Source organism: Lissotriton helveticus, chromosome 5_2 (genome assembly GCF_964261635.1).
Source record: "Lissotriton helveticus chromosome 5_2, aLisHel1.1, whole genome shotgun sequence".
Classification (NCBI taxonomy): domain Eukaryota; kingdom Metazoa; phylum Chordata; class Amphibia; order Caudata; family Salamandridae; genus Lissotriton; species Lissotriton helveticus.
This window is the reverse complement of record NC_136066.1, coordinates 1,665,160-1,684,174: the sequence shown is the minus strand read 5'-3', so window position 1 is coordinate 1,684,174 and position 19,015 is coordinate 1,665,160. Positions and strand designations below refer to the sequence as shown.

The following is a 19,015-nucleotide window of genomic DNA, read 5'->3' as shown; positions in this document are numbered from 1 at the left end:
TCTGTGTATTTGTAACATTTCTCAGCTCTTCAAGAGGCCCCATGTTCAGCTGAATGGGATGTCGAGCTCCAAGGCCTTGGAAAAGCAATCACTGCACAGGTAACTACTGGATTGTAGTCAAGGAACCACCAGGGCTGGGGTCTGCATCCATCTGATACCCAAGGCTGGGGTACAGCAAGCAGGGGCCTGCAGGGCTGGAACTGATGGCTTAGAGTGAGACAACAGGGCCCTACGGGGCTGGGACTGAGAGGTTAGTGTGAGTGCAGGCACCCCCAAGGCTGGGAATGAGGGCGTTGAGTGAGACAACAGGGTCCCCCCAGTCTGTGAGTGAGGGTTTAGTGTGACAGTACAGGGACTTACAGGGCTGGGACCGAGAAGACTCCAGAGACCCCTCCCCCCTACCAGGGCGTGAGGGTTCAGGATGTGACATACGGTTCTGCAGGGCTGGGGATTTGAGCTCCATGGAATACCAGAGTTATGGCTGAGTAGTCCCGTGTGATGGAGGCACTATCGTGTTTACACTCTTGTGGTTGAGGGGAAAGAAGGGCATTTGCCCTTGGGGTTGGTTGTGGGGTTGATTCCTCTGGTTGGGAGAGTACATTTCTTTCTTGGAGGACACACCCGTGTGTCGGGAGACTCTTGCCTGGTGATGGATTTAGTTCTTCTCCGCAGGAGCAAGCGCCTGCGGCTGGAAGACTTCTCCTGCGTCTCTGTGCTTGGAAGAGGCCACTTTGGAAAGGTGAGTTGAGGGGCTGGGAGTGAACATTGCATGGACTGGGCTGCGGGTGGGTAGAATGGAACCTGGGGTGGTTTGGAGGAAGCGGGACACGGTTGTGGGAAGCGACCAGGGCTGAAGGTGGAGGGGGCAACATGTGGTCCAGATCATGTTAGCACAGCTGAGGCAGGCAATGCAGGAGGGAAAAGACTTCAAACCCTAGTCTCCATCATGAGTATCTTCATCGGGCATGCAATATTTTATCGGATTATCCTGCAGGTCAAGCGAAATTAACAAAAACATTTAAAATAATTAAGCTTCCAAAACTTGATTTTACTTTAACACTGAGTTAGTTGTATAAAAAAGGGATATTACCCCTTTAAAGGTGGCAGACAGTAAGCCCACCTTATTCCCTGAGCCGAACAGTGAGCTCTGTTCTGTTTGCAGTAGCTGAGGATACAGAGTGGCATAGATGGGGGGGGGGGGGGTGGATAGGTTGGGCGCAAGTACTTTTTTTTTTTTAAACTTATTTTTATTGGCATTTCGTTATTACAGCAGTACAGACCATTCAAGTAATCACATATGTCAGCAAATGCAGGAGAAAAGAAATTCAAAAAGAAGGGAAAGGGCACAAGCATGTGAATCAACATCATGGGGAGCATTGGTATGGGTCTGCAGAGACTGTGCGTTGGTGTTGCCAAGTAACTGGGGGGACAAAACTCGGGGAAGGGGCATCTGGGCGTTTGCACGAGCATATTGAAAAGATATGGGGGCAGGGCGTCCGAGGGGTCAGGGGTTCGCGCTTACAGTGGGCTGGGTTGCTAGAAGACGGGAGTGTCGGGTCAGATTGAGCATCGGGTCAGACGCTCTGGGAGCAGGGTAGATGTGTGGGACCGAGGGGTCGCCCACATCCGGCATTAAGTGTTGTCTAGGGGCTGTAGGATCGCGGGGGCAGAGGGGTCTGCTGGGGTGGATGTAATTGTGGGGGTGGGAGTGCTCGGATCATCAGGGCGCGTCAGCTGTCGGAAACGATGTAATAACACAGCCCATTCCATAGAAATGTGGTTTTTACGGGCGCCCTTCGCCTCCTCCTCTCGCAGGGCGTCCTCTTCTGCCGCCGCCCACTTACACACCGCCCCCGTCCATGCCGCTATGGGGGGGCACTCTGATGATCGCCTGTGCATAGCTATACATCTTTTTGCTAGTAGTAGTGCTAGGGATACAAAGCGCTTGTGTGCAGGAAGCTGTTTCGAAATGTGGAAAATGCCCAATGCGCTGGACTCCCAGGTGTCTAAGGTTGTGAGGCCCGTGAGGTCTTTCAATGTGTCGTGTACCGTTCGCCATAGGGGGTGGAGGTCTGGGCAGCTCCAGAACATGTGACGGAAATCTGCAGTCGGGGAGCGGCATCTGGGGCAGAGGAAGTGAGTGGTGGGGTAAAATTTCTGCAGTCGCGCCGGCGTCAGGTACGCCCTGTGCAATATGTAATATTGAATGTTCTTAAAACGGGCGTTCCGAGATGTTCGTTTTGGGGCTTCAAGCGCCTTGGTCCATTCCGAGTCGTGCAGCGGGCGCCCGATGTCCTCCTCCCAGGTGGTGCGCAAGGACACTAGGGGAACAATTGAGAGTTCCCGTATCGCTTTATACAACCAGGTGACCAGATGTCGTCCCGTGCCCATGTGCAAAATGGCGTGTATAACCGGATGCGTGTCCGGTTCGCATGTCTGGAGGTTGTGGTAAGGGCGGAAACATTTGAGGAGTTGGCGATATCGAAGGAATTGACCGGTAGGGAGATCGAATTCGGCGATTAGGCGATCGAAAGATTTAAGCTGACCTTCCTCAAAGAGCGACTCCATATCCGTGATGCTGCACCGTGTCTACTCGGCGAGCATGGGGGCTGGGAAGTAGGAGTCCGACCTGGGCCAGCCGATCAACGGAGCAATGGGGAGTATGGGGTTGTCCTGGGTGATAACCGGTGAATCCGGAGCATACATTGACGTGCTACTGAGACCTGTAGAGGATATGTGCACCGTGGTTTAGTGCCCGGAAGAAGTATACGGGATAGTTCCGGTGACTTGATCCTACCCGTCGGGGTAGTGGTCTCTTGCGTGTACCGGTCTGCCGTCCAATACGACAGCCATTGGAGCTGGGCCGCTAGAAAGTAGGACTCGAATGATGGGGCTCCGAGGCCCCCCTAGGTGGTGGGAAGCTGGAGGGTTTTCAAGGCCACCCTGTGTCAGCCAAATCCCCAAATTAGGGTGCCTAGGAGGGAATTGAGGTCCTGGAAGAAGGACCTGGGCGGGACTACCGGTAAGTTGGTGAAGTGATAGAGGAGCCGGGGGAGCATCACCATTTTAGCTAGGGCAACGCGTCCTATCGGGGCCAGTGGAAGTCTGGTCCAGAAGGCAACTGTCGATCGGAGGCCCGCGAGCGCCCTGCAGTGATTGCCCTCGAAGATGTCAGCGGGAGTATGGTAAAGCCGAACCCCTAGGTATCGGGGGGCATCTGTGGACCACGAGATCCTTTGCGTTCCCAGCCAGGTATCGCGTGGTGGTAGGTCTGGGTGAAAGGGATACACCGCGGATTTTTCCCAGTTGACACGTAGGTGGGTTTCAGGCCTGGGGTGTTGCCTGGGGGCAGAGAGGTGGATTTCGGGCCTTGGGTGTTGGGAGTAGAGAGGTGGGTGTGGGGCCTGGGGTGTTAGGGGTAGAGAGGTGGGTTTGGGGTGTTAGGGACAGAGAGGTGAGTTTGGGGCCTGGGTGTTAGGGGTGGAGAGGGGCTTTAGATATACAAGGCTGGTGGCCACTGCCGCTCTCTCTTCTCTTTCAGGTGATCTTAGTGGAACACAAAGCTGCGAAGAAGCTGTTTGCCATCAAAGCTCTGAAGAAGCGAGACCTAGTCACCCGGGACGAGGTGGACAGGTGAGCCTGACCTCTGCGTGCATTTTAAGGGAATAAAAACAAGTCTTATTGGTGAAAAAGCATATCCTTACTAATGGAAAGGCGTTTTATAAGCATGCTTGTTCAACTACCCAGGGGATCTCCGCCTCGATGCGGCCTGTTCCTTCTAAATGCAGCTCCGTGGCCTGAAGCGCCTTCCTCACTTTAGTGTCTGTTGGGGCAGGAAGCAGCACGAAGGAGCAGTGGGAAGCTGTTTATGGTTCAGTATCTGAAAAGGGAGAGAGGGGACAAAGAGCTGGATATAGGTCCAGTGCCTTGTGCTCCAGAATAGTAGATAGGAGAGTCACTGTTCCTGAGAGCATAATTGGAGAGATGTTGTTTTATAAAAACTTAACGGAGTCAGAGAGACTTTTACTTGATGCCCTCACACACCCCGAAGTATGTCATGCTTCATCATGGGTCGCTGCTCCTCGTTGGGCCAACGCTGCAATACCCTACAGGTCCCCTGTAGGGTCACTTTGTTGGAGATCTTTTGGTAATCTAGCCGTGTGGTGTGTGCGGGTCAGTGTGCAGTGAGAAGTGATAGTCAAAATGACTAGAGGGTGTCTGAGGTCAATTGATTTAATGAGGGAGATCCCTCTGTCATAATATAACAAAAAACAAAGGGTTGGTGCTGCTCCAGGGTGGTAATGACCCTCTGTAGCTAGACAAGAGCAGTGTTTTTTTTCTAAAAAAAAGGTGTGTGGTCGACATGTTTCGCACTATAGTGTGGTCTCAGGAGGAGATCCATTGCGCTTCTTCAGGACCATAAGAAAATGGTAAATATAATGGAGAGAAGTGTCAGACGATGGCCTTATCGATTCAAGTTGTGCCACTCGTAGGACCCATTTAGTGGTCCTATCTATTCAGTATAGATAGATTACTCCATAAGTCAAAACGAGAGAGTGCTAGCCATCACAATCGTTGTATCGGAAGACATAGGTTCTTGCACCTACCCAACCTCTCGCATGCTCGGGAATTCCCAAGCATACTTGAATCGATGAGGCCACCGCCTGACACTTCTCTCCATTACCTTTACCGCTCTTTTATGGTCCTGAAGAAGCGCAAAGGATCTCCTCCTGAGACCACACTATAGCACGAAACATGTTGACCTCACGCCTTTAAAAAAATAAATAAAAAATGCACTTGTCTAGCTACTGAGACCTGTAGGGCATTGCAGTGCCGGCTCGATATGATGAAGCACGACATCCCTCCGGGTGTGTGAGGGCATCAAGTAAAAGCCTCTAAGACTCCTTTCTGTTTTTCTAAAACGAACTCTCTCCAATTCTGCTCTCGGGAACAGTGACTCTCCGTGGTGATTTATGATTCAGTATCCTCAGCCAGCCTTAATGTAATAGCTGCAAAAGCTGTATTTGATTTTTTTACTGTCATAAAGAAAATGGATCCATGAACAGCTCAGATCCTTGGCTTCGTATCTTACGGAGACCATCAGAGGTGGCAAGGTGGGCTTCGGGCTGGGACTTCAAGAGGAAGCGTGTTCATGATGCGCAATGAGCTTGGAGGGCTGCACTGTGGTGGCTTCTTTCTTTACAGGCTGGTGGTCCTCACACCTTGAAGTAAGTCGTGTGAGGTGCTTGATCCTGTAAATTGGAAAACTGCTTGTGTTGTATTAGGGCCCTGGGAGTGAGTGCCGGGGACTGTAGTGTCTTGCAAGTTTTTTGACTGAACCCTTTTGGCTCCTAACGGAGTCCGTAGAGCTGTGACATAGGTGTCACAGCGGAATGGAATGAAAGCTTGTTTTGGAATGTTTATTTCAAAGTTACACGCAGATGAATAAAGGCGTGTAATATTAAGCTCTGTGTGTGGCGTAGTCATTAGCGGGTACCAAAGCCAGGGAAAACTCTACAACTCCGGATAAGTAACCCAAAGAACGACTGTGCTCTCCCAGAGAATTTGCTGCGGTCCAAGCAAGCTGCTCAAGCGTGTCACGTGTGTCACTGTTGAAGTATGGAATTGATGCTTCATGCATGTGAAGTCAAGGCACAACTCAAGCCGCTGAGAAGCTGGTGAAGACGAACAGAATCATTGCAAAGAATCTACACGTCGATGGCCGAGAACCTGCTTGTCAGGCCATACATAAAGGTACCGCGCTGTCACGCAAGATAGTTGTACATTATACGGAGGGTTAATGCTGAAGGCAAATTCAACCAGGTTTACAGAGCGCATCCGCTGATAACCATAACCTGCAAAATAACACTGCAAACAGGAGCGCGCTGCAAGGTGGAGCTCAACCAGATGCCAGAATATGGAAATTGAGATTTAGAAGAAGAGAAATAAATGACTTACCGACTACATTATAGAGTCCTCATACCATAGCACTCTAGGGAGAGGTGTGGTGCAGCGGCCAGAGCAGCTGACTTCATAGCGCAGGGCTCACGGTTCGAACCAGAGTGCTGGCAGGCAGCTCACAGTCATGTGACTCTGGACAATAACTCACTTAATCTTCCCGACGGTCCCCAGCACCTGGAGACCTTAGGGGTGATACGTTTGAACTTAACAAATGCCGGATTGGATTGATTAAAGGTGGCTGAAAGAGAAGTGCTAGGGTTGGGCTCTCGGAGCTACCCATACCCGAAGCAGTTAATTCACAAAGTTGCTGAGTGGGGCTCAGAACAACTTAATCGGTCTTAACACTTTAGCTGCTTTGAACGTTCCGTGCCGGTGCGGAACGTTTGAAAAACAGGTGGGGCTGCGTTAGCCAACGGTCGTTCGCAGCACCAGCCAGGTAGTGCTCCCGTCTGTTGGCCGACGGGAGCACGGAAGGGGTTTAAAAGAAGCTGAGCCGAAAACAACTTTCAGGATAGCGAAAGGCTATTTTTCTGATGGACATCAAGAAAAAAGTCTAATTTCCAGTCATCATCAAAGATGATCCAGAAGCCAGTACATCGCCAGGTCTTAGAAACAAGAAACAGCGCCTAGGAACACACTACTTTCTAGTTGCACACTAGTCTACAATGCTACCTCCTCTGAAACCACCACAACCACCTTTCAATACCGCCAAACAGCGAAATATTGGCGCTGGATGGACTGCTTGGATGGAGACATTTGATCATTTCACTGAAGCACTTGAAGAGACGGACAACAAACAGATGATCATGTTTCTCAAAAATCTTGCTAGTGATGGTGTAAAAATTCATCGAGAAAATGCCAGGAACTGACAAAGAAGTACATACCCGAGGATTAAAGAAATGCTGAATCTCAAATTCAATCCAATACCAAACGTTGATTACGAAAAATACATTTTCAGTCGAGAACGCCAATAGTTAGTGAAACTATTGATGAACTTGTGGAGAGACTCGATGCAGTCATCAAGCACTGTAAGTTCAATGAATTTAATGATGAAGAAACTATGCATCTTGCAATTCTTGATGGATGCTTGTCAGACTCATTCAGACAACGAATGCTGAGAGAAACTCTTAATCTGGAGTGAGTGTTGATGACTGCAGGGCTCAGGAGTGTGCTGAAAGACCAGCTGCTGACATGGTTAGAGGTGCCCAGAGTAATCAGTCATGAGTATAAAAAGTAAGCAAAAGACTGAAGGATACAGTAATGTCTACACGTAAAAAGAACTTATGTTTTAGATCTAAATTTAAGTTTCCACATGAATGTAAATGTCCCACCATTGGACAGATATGTAAAGGTTGTGGGACAGAGAATCATTTTGTGATGGTTTGTAAAGTAAAGGAAAAAAGTAAGTGTGTCACGACGCGAAGAGAAATTGGCCACCAGAACATTCCAGAAGCAGCGTGCGACGCACACCCACTAGGCCAAGCGTCAACATCAATTGAGGCAAATTGAGACGGAATGAAGTTGATCATATTCTAAATCATCGTCAAACAGTTCTATCACCTCTATATCCTTTGAAAGTGAGCAAGATGGTTGTGCCATGTCGATGTTTACTTCAGAGAAATGTGCTGGACTGGCTGCATGTGAGGAAAAATGTCAGTTAAGAAAAGTCAACATGCCAAAACACCAAAGTCATACAAATATTGCCTGAAAATTGGATTGAAAATAAATGGTTGCTCCATACCTTTCTTCATTGACAGTGGTGCATCAATAATTCATTGTCGGGAGGAGCTTGGCGGGCATCCGAGATGGCCGCGTGAGCACAGCGCTCCCCATACCCCCGCCGCTCCCGGCATAATATCCTGAACTAATCCTGATTTTTCACGAGGATTTATGTAGAGGACGTTGGGCTGATCTACCTGGACCTTTCAGAATTTGATTTCGACACCGGGTGCCGGAGTTACGATGATTCGAACTTTTGGGCTCCGCCCTTGAGGTGCGCCCGGGACTGGGTGAGGCTCAGTGGCCGTCTTGGAGTTGAACAACAACGGCAGGGGGATTGGACTTGAGGGTCCCCCTCTTAAGTTTCGGTTTCGATTCTGCCTCAGACTGAGACATCGGCAAGAGAGTCTGGCCAGGGCTGGGTCCGGGGCACGAGACGGCTGTCGGGCCTTTGGCTGGCCTTTTCTCCTATTTGGCTGGCTCTATCCTAGTGGTACCCTAGTTGCGGCCCTTGGGTCCCGAGGCCTTACTTTCTGGTGCCCGGTCCGTTGAACATGGTGAATCTCCTTGTGACGCAGTCTCCAAAATGGCGGGCAGAGGGGACCGAGAGACACGGAAGACGAAGACGCCTCTGCGCGGGGGTCCGATCCAATCTAACGTTATGGACCGTTATACCCACTCGAAGGGATCCCCCGGAGCTGCCCTGCCCGGTCCCAGCGCGTCGGACCACATCGTGGACACGTCATCGGAGCCTTCCCTGCAGGACATCATGGGCGCCATTTCTGGCATGAGGGAGACAATAGGCCAACAATATGAAACTTTGGCCCACAAAATTGACACCGTGGCCATTGATGTGAACTTAATTCGAGCCGATCTCTCGAAAACCAATGAGAAGGTGAAGTCATTGGACCTCAAGTCATCCAGCCTCACGGCAGACGTCTCGGAGATACAGACGGAGATTGGCAATCTCCGTAGGGTGAACGATTTCATGACCCGGCGCTTGGAAGACTTTGAAAACAGGGCACGTCGCTGTAATGTTCGCGTGGTTGGTGTTCCGGAGAATCCAGAACCCCACTCGGTTGATCTCCTAGTTGAGGACCTGATCCAAAACCACCTCTCTCCATCTGGACTGAGTACATTTTTCACAGTGGAGCGTGCACATCGTGTTCCGGGGGGCCAGGGTAAGCCAGGTGCCCCGCCGAGGCCTATTGTTGCAAAGCTTTTCCACTATAGGGATCGGGACGCTATCCAGCAAGCATCTCTTGTGAAGGGCCCGGTGGCCTTTGAGAATGCCACAGTGAACTTTTATCCGGACTTTTCCCAACAGGTCCAGAAGCAGCGAATGGGATTTCGTGGTGCCAAGAAGCGTCTTAGGGACTTGGGGCTGCGCTACGCTATGCTTTTTCCGACTAGGCTGCGGGTTGAGTACAATGACCGAACCTTTTTCTTTGATCGGCCGGATGCTGTGAATGACTGGCTGGACTCTCTGCCTGACCGACCTCCTGAGACTGAGTCCACTGCCCACCCGGGCGGTGCTGAAGGTGGTGTGGAGAGCTGAACATTTCGTCTACGCCTGGGGCCTTGTTTTGAGTAACTCTTTCCAGGATTGTATGCCTACGTGCCTCTACAGTTTATGTGATTTGTTGTGTGTTTTTCCTCGTTATTGGTCTTGCTCGGGGTGGCAGGTGGGACGGAGCCTTTCCTCCTCCGGGGTCTTTGTGTAGAATGGGGGTTCTTGGGCGACAGGCACACTGCAGGTTGGGGTGGCTTTTTAGCTTTTTGCAGGGGTGCAGGGTGGGGGGTGTTCTTTTGTCTGTTGGGGGTGGGTGGTTGGGAAGTTCGTTGTTTGTGTGTTTTGTTTTCAAGGCGACTCTATCCTGTATTTGATGATGTTTCTTGTGTCATGCTCATTGATGGGGGGTTTTGGCGTTGCTGGGTGGGATGGGGGGTAGCGGGTTGAGATTTGTTTCATGGAACGTTAACGGTCTGGGGGATCGTATCAAACGGAGTGTGGTGTTGAAATGTATACGACGTTTATCTCCAGATATTGTTTTCTTGCAGGAGACTCATTTGGTGGGCAATACTTGTCATGCGATGAATAGGTGGGGCTATCGCCTCGCAGCGCATTCGGGGTTCACCTCGGGTTCTAGGGGTGTGGGTATCCTTGTTCGGGCTTCCCTCCCCCTAGCTATTGATGATGTGGTTCTAGACGATCGGGGGCGATATGCTGTCCTTGTGGGTCGCTATGAGGGTCGTACCCTCTCCTTATTTACTGTTTATGTGCCCCCCGGCCTGCAGACGTCTACCTTTTCCGATTTGGGCCGTGTGTTGTTGGACCTCCCTGATAGTACTCTCTTTCTGGCAGGTGATTTTAATTCTGTGTTCTCCGGTTTACACGACCGCCACCCCCCTAGAGGTACTCCTGCGGCCCAACAGTGGTTGGGTGGGTTCTTGGACACGTTTGGCTTGGTGGATTGCTGGAGGCTTATGCATCCCACTCAACTTCAATACACTTTCCACTCTGGGGCCCATGGGAGTCTGTCTAGACTGGATTATTTCCTGATGCCTGCGGCACAGTCGCCAGCGGTGCGTGAGATTGTACACCTCCCCAGGGGCATTTCTGACCACTCTCCGCTCTGGCTCCGTTTTGAGATTGGAGTGGAGGCAGTGGGCCGGGTGGCTCCTATCAATCCATGGTACCTTACCTCCCCCGAGACCCGCAGCCTTTTGATTAAGTCTTTGGACACATATTTTCTGGATAACGAGGGGTCGGTTTCCTCCGCGGTGTCCCTGTGGGAGGCCTTTAAGACGGTGATTCGTGGGCAGGCCCTCTCCCTTATTGTTGAAGCTAAGAAGGCGAGGAATCGGGAGGTGGTGGACCTTGAGAGTGAGATTTCTGAACTGGAGGCTGCTTTGGATTCTGGTGTCACATCTCCGAAACTCCACGCCCTGGGTCTGAAACAATTTGCCTATAAGTCTATGGTCACGGATGCTGCCAAATTGATGTTCCGGGAGCAACAGGGTCGTTTGTATGATGTGGGGGATAAAGCGGGTAAGCTACTGGCATGGTTGGATAAGGAGAGAGCTAATCGTGTGGTGCCCGTGATTCAATCATCGAATGGTGCGAGTGTGACGGACCCGAGTGGAATAGTTGAATGTTTTGCGGAGTATTTTCGTGTGGTTTATACCCCTGTGTCTGTTAGGGATGTGGCTGACTCTCGCCTTCTGTTGCGCGATATAGCTTTGCCCAGTGTTTCCGATTTAGATCGTATAGCGTTGGAATCCCCCTTTACTATTGACGAGATTGCTACTGCCATCCGTTCACTCCGTTCAGGCAAAGCCTTGGGCCCGAACGGGTTGCCAATTGAACTGTACAAGCTACGTCCCGACAGAGTGGCGCCCTATCTTCGTGATATGTTTCTGGAATCCCGGGAACGGGGTATTCTCCCCTATGATCAGCGTTTGGCTACAATAGTTGTCATCCCCAAGGATGGCAAACCGCGGGACCTTTGTTCATCTTATAGACCCATATCCCTGCTGAATGTTGAGCCCAAGGTATTGGCTAAGCTCCTAGCGATCCGCCTCCTGACGGTCGTTAATGACTTGGTCCATCCAGATCAATCCGGATTTATCCCGCATCGCAACACGGCTCTTAACTTAGGTCGTCTTCACGGTGCGATTGCGAGGGCGGGGCTTCTGACGGAGCCGGCCATTTTGGCTTCGTTGGATGCCTCGATGGCTTTTGACACTGTGGAATGGCCTCATCTCTGGGCGGCTCTTGAGAAATTTGGGTTCGGGCCTGAGTTTATCGGTTGGGTGAAGTTATTATATGCTGAACCCTTAGCACAAGTGGTGGTAAACGGTAGAGTTTCGGCCCCTTTCGACCTTGGCAGGGGAACCCGTCAGGGTTGCCCCTTGTCTCCGTTGCTTTTTGCACTTGCCCTGGAACCGTTGGCTGCATGGCTTCGATGGGAGCCTTCGCTTAAAGGGATCCGTTGGTCACCGGATTTTGAGGACCGAGTCTCACTTTACGCGGATTGCAAAAATGTTACCTCGAAACCGGTCCGGTCCTCGGATGCTTGATTCCGTTCTGGGAAAGACATGGCTTTAGTAGTTCGGACTGGACTGTTCCCATGGGGCAACAGGGTCAGAGCTGATTTGCATATCGCCATTGTCTAACCCAGGGTGGTGTGGAGTGCAAAAAAACGATGGATTTGGGCCCAGATCTTTTGACTGGGGGAGTGTGTGACATTGATCCACATTCAGTCCATCACTTGTTGTTTTTGCAATTGCCGCCCTAAGTGCGCTGGGGATGCCCAGACGTGGGTCCCAGGCACTCCACACCACTTGGAGTCAAGCTAGCCGGGCTGAAGAGAGGTGTTACCTCGAAACCGGTCCGGTCCTCGGATGCTTGATTCCGTTCTGGGAAAGACATGGCTTTAGTAGTTCGGACTGGACTGTTCCCATGGGGCAACAGGGTCAGAGCTGATTTGCATATCGCCATTGTCTAACCCAGGGTGGTGTGGAGTGCAAAAAAACGATGGATTTGGGCCCAGATCTTTTGACTGGGGGAGTGTGTGACATTGATCCACATTCAGTCCATCACTTGTTGTTTTTGCAATTGCCTGCGCTGGGGATGCCCAGACGTGGGTCCCAGGCACTCCACACCACTTGGAGTCAAGCTAGCCGGGCTGAAGAGAGGTGTTACCTCGAAACCGGTCCGGTCCTCGGATGCTTGATTCCGTTCTGGGAAAGACATGGCTTTAGTAGTTCGGACTGGACTGTTCCCATGGGGCAACAGGGTCAGAGCTGATTTGCATATCGCCATTGTCTAACCCAGGGTGGTGTGGAGTGCAAAAAAACGATGGATTTGGGCCCAGATCTTTTGACTGGGGGAGTGTGTGACATTGATCCACATTCAGTCCATCACTTGTTGTTTTTGCAATTGCCGCCCTAAGTGCGCTGGGGATGCCCAGACGTGGGTCCCAGGCACTCCACACCACTTGGAGTCAAGCTAGCCGGGCTGAAGAGAGGTGTTACCTCGAAACCGGTCCGGTCCTCGGATGCTTGATTCCGTTCTGGGAAAGACATGGCTTTAGTAGTTCGGACTGGACTGTTCCCATGGGGCAACAGGGTCAGAGCTGATTTGCATATCGCCATTGTCTAACCCAGGGTGGTGTGGAGTGCAAAAAAACGATGGATTTGGGCCCAGATCTTTTGACTGGGGGAGTGTGTGACATTGATCCACATTCAGTCCATCACTTGTTGTTTTTGCAATCACTTTACGCGGATGACATTCTTTTATATCTCACCTCCCCGCGTAAATCTCTCACTGTTTTATTTGATGTTCTTGCTTCATTTGGTGCCAACTCAGGCCTCGTTATTAATTGGGCCAAGTCCTGCGTGTATGTTCTTTCGGGTGTTTTGCCCGCATTGCCGAGCAGACTTCCAATCCAGGTGGTCCAGTCTGGCTTCAAGTATTTGGGGATCTTCATTACGTTGGACTCCTCACTCCGCTTTGAGCGTAATCTCCTCCCCCCGTTGCTTAGATTGCGACTGGACGTGGCCCGTTGGCGTAAGCTCCCTTTGTCTCCTCTGGGCAGGGCGGCTCTGTTTAAAATGATGTCCTTGCCGCGGTTCCTTTATGCACTCCAGAACTCCTATGACGACATCCCCAAGACCTATTTCCGGGAGATCGAGAGTCTTCAACGGCAATTGATCTGGGACGGGCGTCCACGTATTGCCCTTGCGAAACTCACCGTCCCTTGGTATGACGGGGGCATGGCGCTCCCCGACATCAAGAGATATTATTGGGCTTCCCAGTTGTCTGCCATTAATCACGTGATGTTTTCACCGGGTCGTAATCCTGCTTTTGAGATGGATAGACTCCAGCTGCCGGGTGGGGACTTTAATAGAGCGCTTTATTCTAGATCGGCCGGGCGCCATCTCGTGGGCCCGTCCAGGATTGCAGTCTCTGTGTGGCGAGCCGCGAATGTGAGTTTGGGATGGGAGGATCGAATGACACTTGCGACGCCGCTTTATGCCTCTGAACGTTTGGGGTGTCTCTGGTCTACGAAGGGCTTTGACCGCTGGGACATGATTGGGATATGTAAGGTGGGTGATGTCTGCTCGAGGGGGAGTGTGAAGTCATTCCAGACCCTTCAGGAGGAATACGGTTTGAATGGTAGAGAGTTTTTTCGCTATCTGCAGGTCCGACACGCCCTCGCCTCAGTCCTCACTCCTGATGAGACCCTGCCCGAGTCTTCCCCCCTCGAGGATCGTATCCTTGATGGCCACCTGCCTGATAGCACCATCTCCCTGATTTATAAAAAACTGATCAATAATCGGGCGGACTTATTGGTCCGACTTCGGGAGGTTTGGGTCGGCGATGGGATGGAATTGGACGATGAGGATTGGCAATCGGCACTCTCTTCTCCGAAAGAGGTAGCCATCCCTGCCCGTCTCCGTTTGGTTCAACTTAAAATCCTTCATCGAGTATATGTCACTGGTCCGCGTCTGGTGACAATGGGCTTTTCCCCGGATGGGCTATGTAAGCGTGGTTGTGGGTCGAGTGCTACTTTTTTACATATTCTTTGGGAGTGCCCAGTGGTGGCGGCCTACTGGACTGATGTGCTTGCGGTGATGACTGCTGTGACTGGCGTTGCCCTGCGGCCGGAGACACGACGGTGTTTGTTGAATGTGTGGGAACCCACCGACTACTCTGTAGCCCAGACCAGATGGGCTACCCTGGGATATATGATTGCAAAACGAGATATTGCGCAACTCTGGGGCGCGTCCAGACCCCCTGAGGTCTCGAAATGGGAGGATAACATGGACTGGTCCATGTTTCGTGAGAAGACCGTATATGTGGCCAGGGGCAGACCCAGGGCGTGGACGAAGATTTGGGGCCAGTGGAATGAATATCGTGGGGATATCTGTACCCCTCCCATGGTTGACACTACTGATGTTACCCTATCTCCCTAGGCTGGCGTTCCCGAAACCTTTTCATACTGTTCTGTGATTTTCCGGTTCTCCCCGCTGCTCCCCCCCCCCCCGGCCCTGTCAGAGTCCCATGGTTCGTGCTATGCTCTCCTGATTCTTGGCCGTCCCCTCCGCTATTTGGGCTGACCTTGATTACTGTGCATTCGCCTTTTTTCAGTTTTTGTTGTTTTTATGTATAAAACAGAAAATTAATATGCTCTGCACTATGTTTGGAGTAATGCTTGGTACCTGATTTGTGCCTGACCACGGGAGTGATGTTCTGCCTCTTTCATTGTGCCTTACTATTAGCGGCCAGCCAGTGAGGTTGTAGGCCCATTCTTGTAATTTCCTTTGCTTGCTCGAATAAAGGTTTTAAAAAAAAAAAAAAAATTAAAAAAAAAAAATAATTCATTGTCTTTTTCTTCAGACTTATGTTTTTATCTCCATTGCCATGACTTACACCATCGAAAACCAAAGTGTGTACATGGGCTTCATCGAAACCCATAAAAAGTCAATGTTCATTTTTAGCGCCACTGAAACGCATGAAAACGAAGGTGCGAAGCACCCATCCATGAGCTTCACGGTACAGCGCCAAATGCCTGTCTGCTCAGTTTCATTACAGCTGCTGATATGGGACTGATATCCGTGAACTACAACATAAATGCTCATCACGAAATAGTCAATTTCCTTTGTTGTTTCATGGTTTAGGAAAACTTAAGATTATAAAAGTAAAGTTGCATATTAATGAATATGTTCGTCCTGTTGCTCAGAGACATAGATGAATTGCTTTTAATTTACAAGAAGCTGTTGAAAAAGAACTTGAATTGTTACTTAAGCATGACATTATTGAGCGTTCAATTGGTCTGTCGCCAAGGGTTTCTCCCATTGTGATAGTGCCCAAAAAGGACAGTGTAGGAGCTGTACGCATACATGTTTACAAGCGACAAGCAAACGAGAACAAGAATGATATCGAGGTCCATGCAATGCTGACATAACGCAATTAAATGGTGCAACGGTCTTCTCTCGCCTTGATTAAAATAAAGGTTATCAGTTGGAACTCGAAGAAGACTGCATGTAGATTACAACCTTTTCTACACATGTTGGTCTGTTTTAATACAAAAGAGTCGGTTTTGATGTTTCAACAGCTGCAGAACTTTTCTATGACATCCTTCTACATGCCATTCGGCCTGTTGTGAATGCATTCAATTTTACCAATGATATATTGATTTTCGGAACTACACAGAAGGTGCATGATAAAGCTCTCACCAAAGTCTGTTGTTCACTTACTGATACAAGTTTGACTTTAAATACAGATAAGTGTGAGTTCCACAGAACACGGTTAAAGTTCTTTGGCCATATCTTTTCAGATGGGGGTATGACACCTGATCCTGCAAAAGTAAAAGCCCTGTCAAATGCTGATCCCCCACTAGATGTTTCTATCATATGTTCATTTCTTGACATGGCCAGTTACTGTTCAAGATACATATGAGACTTTGCTACTGTAAGTGCTCCATTACGAGAGTTAACGAAGAAAAATGTTTCATTCAAGTGTCACAAGAATGTGAGAGAAGCTCCAAGAAAACCAAACAAGCCATTATAACTGCTGCTGAAATGGCCTACTTAAATCCACAGCTTCATACAGAGGTTGTTGTTGGCGCTAGTCCAGTCGAGTTAGGTGCTTTCCTTGCACAGGAGAAACCTAAATGCTCGAAGGCATATTGTGGGATATCCCAGTAGAAGTTTGTCTCAGATAGATCCTGCTTGCTCGGTTGTGAGAAAGACAGTTTAGCTGTGGTATGGGCTTGTGAACATTTCCATGTATTCCTGCACGGAAAGCCTTTTATGTGGTTTACTAATCATCAGTTTTACTGACTATCTTTGGCAATTATACCATTGTGTATTGTCCAGGGAAGGATCAAAATTCTGCGGACTACTTTTCCAGAGCGCCTATACAAGGTCAAGGTACTCCATCCAAGACGGCGGAAGACTACCTTAATATCATTGTAAAGTAAAATACGCCAGCTGCCGGCTAGTTAGCCCAGACCATCACTGCCATGAGCGTTGATATTGACATGCTGAAGTTGAAAGATATAAATATACATCAGTCATTGAACCAACATACTCGACCTCTCACCAGTGATGGGGAATATCAAAAGTACAAAAAACGCTCAAGAGGAACTGTCTATAACTCAGGAAAGAGTTGTACTGCAAGGGTCGAGAATCCTAATTCTGGAGAGTGTAGGACAGAAAATAATTGAAGTGGCTCACGAAGGATGTCATAGTAGTGTTGCCACCAAGAGAGCTCTCAGAAATCGAGTTCGGTCCCCATATCTAAATGAGAGGGTTGAAAAGGAACTCAAAGCCTGTGATCTATGCAACGGCCTTTGCACAAATATTACTCAACATACTCTTACAATGTCAGAACTCCCTAAGATGCATGGGAGACAAAACCATCAACTTCTTTGGTCCACTCAATAATGGACATTATCTGATAATTGTGGATGAATGCTCCAGTTTTCTATCACTAAAGGATCTCTCAACCACAACTCATGAGTGAGTTATCGAGAGACTAGACATCATTTTTGTGATATGGGGGGTGGGGGGGACCAGCCATTTTGAAGCCTGATAATGGCCTCTCTTTAAGTAGTCGAGAATTCAAGGATTTCCTGGAGCAACTGAACAAAAAGAGCAGAAGGGTACACCTTTATGGCCACAGGTCAACAGACTTGTTGAGCATTTTGTGAGTAAACTAAAGAAAACAATGCCGCATTCAACTCTTGAGAGGCTCAGTTTGAAAACTGTATTGAATTCTACCCTACGAGCCTATCATTCAACATCTCACTTGACCACATGTGAAAGTCCTGCGACTTTGATGTTTGGGAGAGCAATGACAACCAAGTTACCTCAATGTCAATGACCCAACAAAAGAGCAGGAAATGAGAACACAACTCGAACAAAGGACTTGGTTAACAAGCAGAAAACGAAAGTCCATGCCGAAAAGAGGCGACACACACAGAACGTCAAGTTTGAGAGGAGATCTAGTGAGCGTTCGACAAATGCGAAGAAGGAAATCTGATGGTCTTAATGATTCTGAACCTTTCCACGTAGTGTCCACAAAGGTACACAAGGTGACTACCCAATGTCCTGGAAAGTCTGTTACCAGAGACTCTTCTCACTTTCGGCATTTGATTCATCGGTCTCCTGATAGAGATGATGAAGCAGAGAACTCTTCCCAATCTTCGAAAATCTGACACTGAAGATGATCGCTCCCAGCTTCCAGTAAACAGATCAGGTCTAATAATTGAAGTGCCAAGAAGGTTGATTGAAGAGACATCCTTGTACATACATATATCTTGTTTTGTAAAACATTGACATTTTTCCTTTAACAGAAGGGGAAATGTCTCTTGCGAGTTTTATGAGTAATCCCTTTGGTTCCTAATGGACTCCGTAAAGCTGTGACGTAGTCGGAGCGGGAGCCAGAGAAAACTAATTTTAGAATGTTGAGTTCGCCGTTAGACGCAGACGAATAAAGGTGTATATTACGCTCCATGTGTGGCGTTGGTACCTAGGCTTGGGAGAACGCTACAGTGTGAGTGCTGAGGCAAGTGCTGAGGTTCTTCTTCGGAAAGTGATGAGTGTGCAAAATGCGAGTACGAGTTAAATACTTAAAATAAATGACAAAGTTTAAATAATGGAAATAAAATTAATTTTGTAAATTAAAGAGATAAAAAAATGCAGGATGTAGAGTTTGAATCACACTTTTTGGACAAAGAGGCAGTAGTTTTTAAAACCGCAAGCTTCTAAGGTAAATGTATTTTTTGTCCATGGTTTTATTATTACACTTGACCATGTACAATATGGAAAAGCATAATTTAGTTAAACACAATGCATAGCAATAATCAATGCAATCTAGTTCACAATGTATTCCAGATTTCACATCACCACCATTTGAACTGAAACCCACACACACACAATGTCCACCCCATTGTTAGCATCCACACAGATACATCCACTTACACACGTGTTACCATCCACACCCACGCACACATGCGTTAGCAACCACACACATACATCCATCTACTCATGTATTAGCATCCACACACACATATACGCACACACATTAGTACTCACACACATTTTAAATATGATTCAAATCTATTTAGCTTTCAGTTGGCCTTAGTCAGTCAAGTCAAATAACTTTATTTCGATTCCATATAGAAATCATAAAAGTATACAAAAAATTTTTTTAAAAAGACATTGCAATTAATCTACCATAAAATCACAATAGATGTTTACAAAATCTTAATTAAAATCAAAATACAGGTTTTTAAAGCTAATTTCCGTCAAGACTCAG

General features: G+C 48.7%; 1 protein-coding gene across 1 annotated transcript in view; it reads left to right on the top strand.

Moving 5' to 3' along the window:
• The window catches only part of PKN3 (protein kinase N3), a 335,392-nt gene that overhangs the window by 263,118 nt on the left and 53,259 nt on the right, over positions 1-19,015 (top strand). The window contains exons 13-15 of the mRNA XM_078646592.1: positions 26-99; positions 673-739; positions 3,542-3,633. Of these exons, the coding sequence (XP_078502718.1) occupies positions 26-99; positions 673-739; positions 3,542-3,633 (233 nt within the window). The remainder of the gene's footprint in view (positions 1-25; positions 100-672; positions 740-3,541; positions 3,634-19,015) is intronic.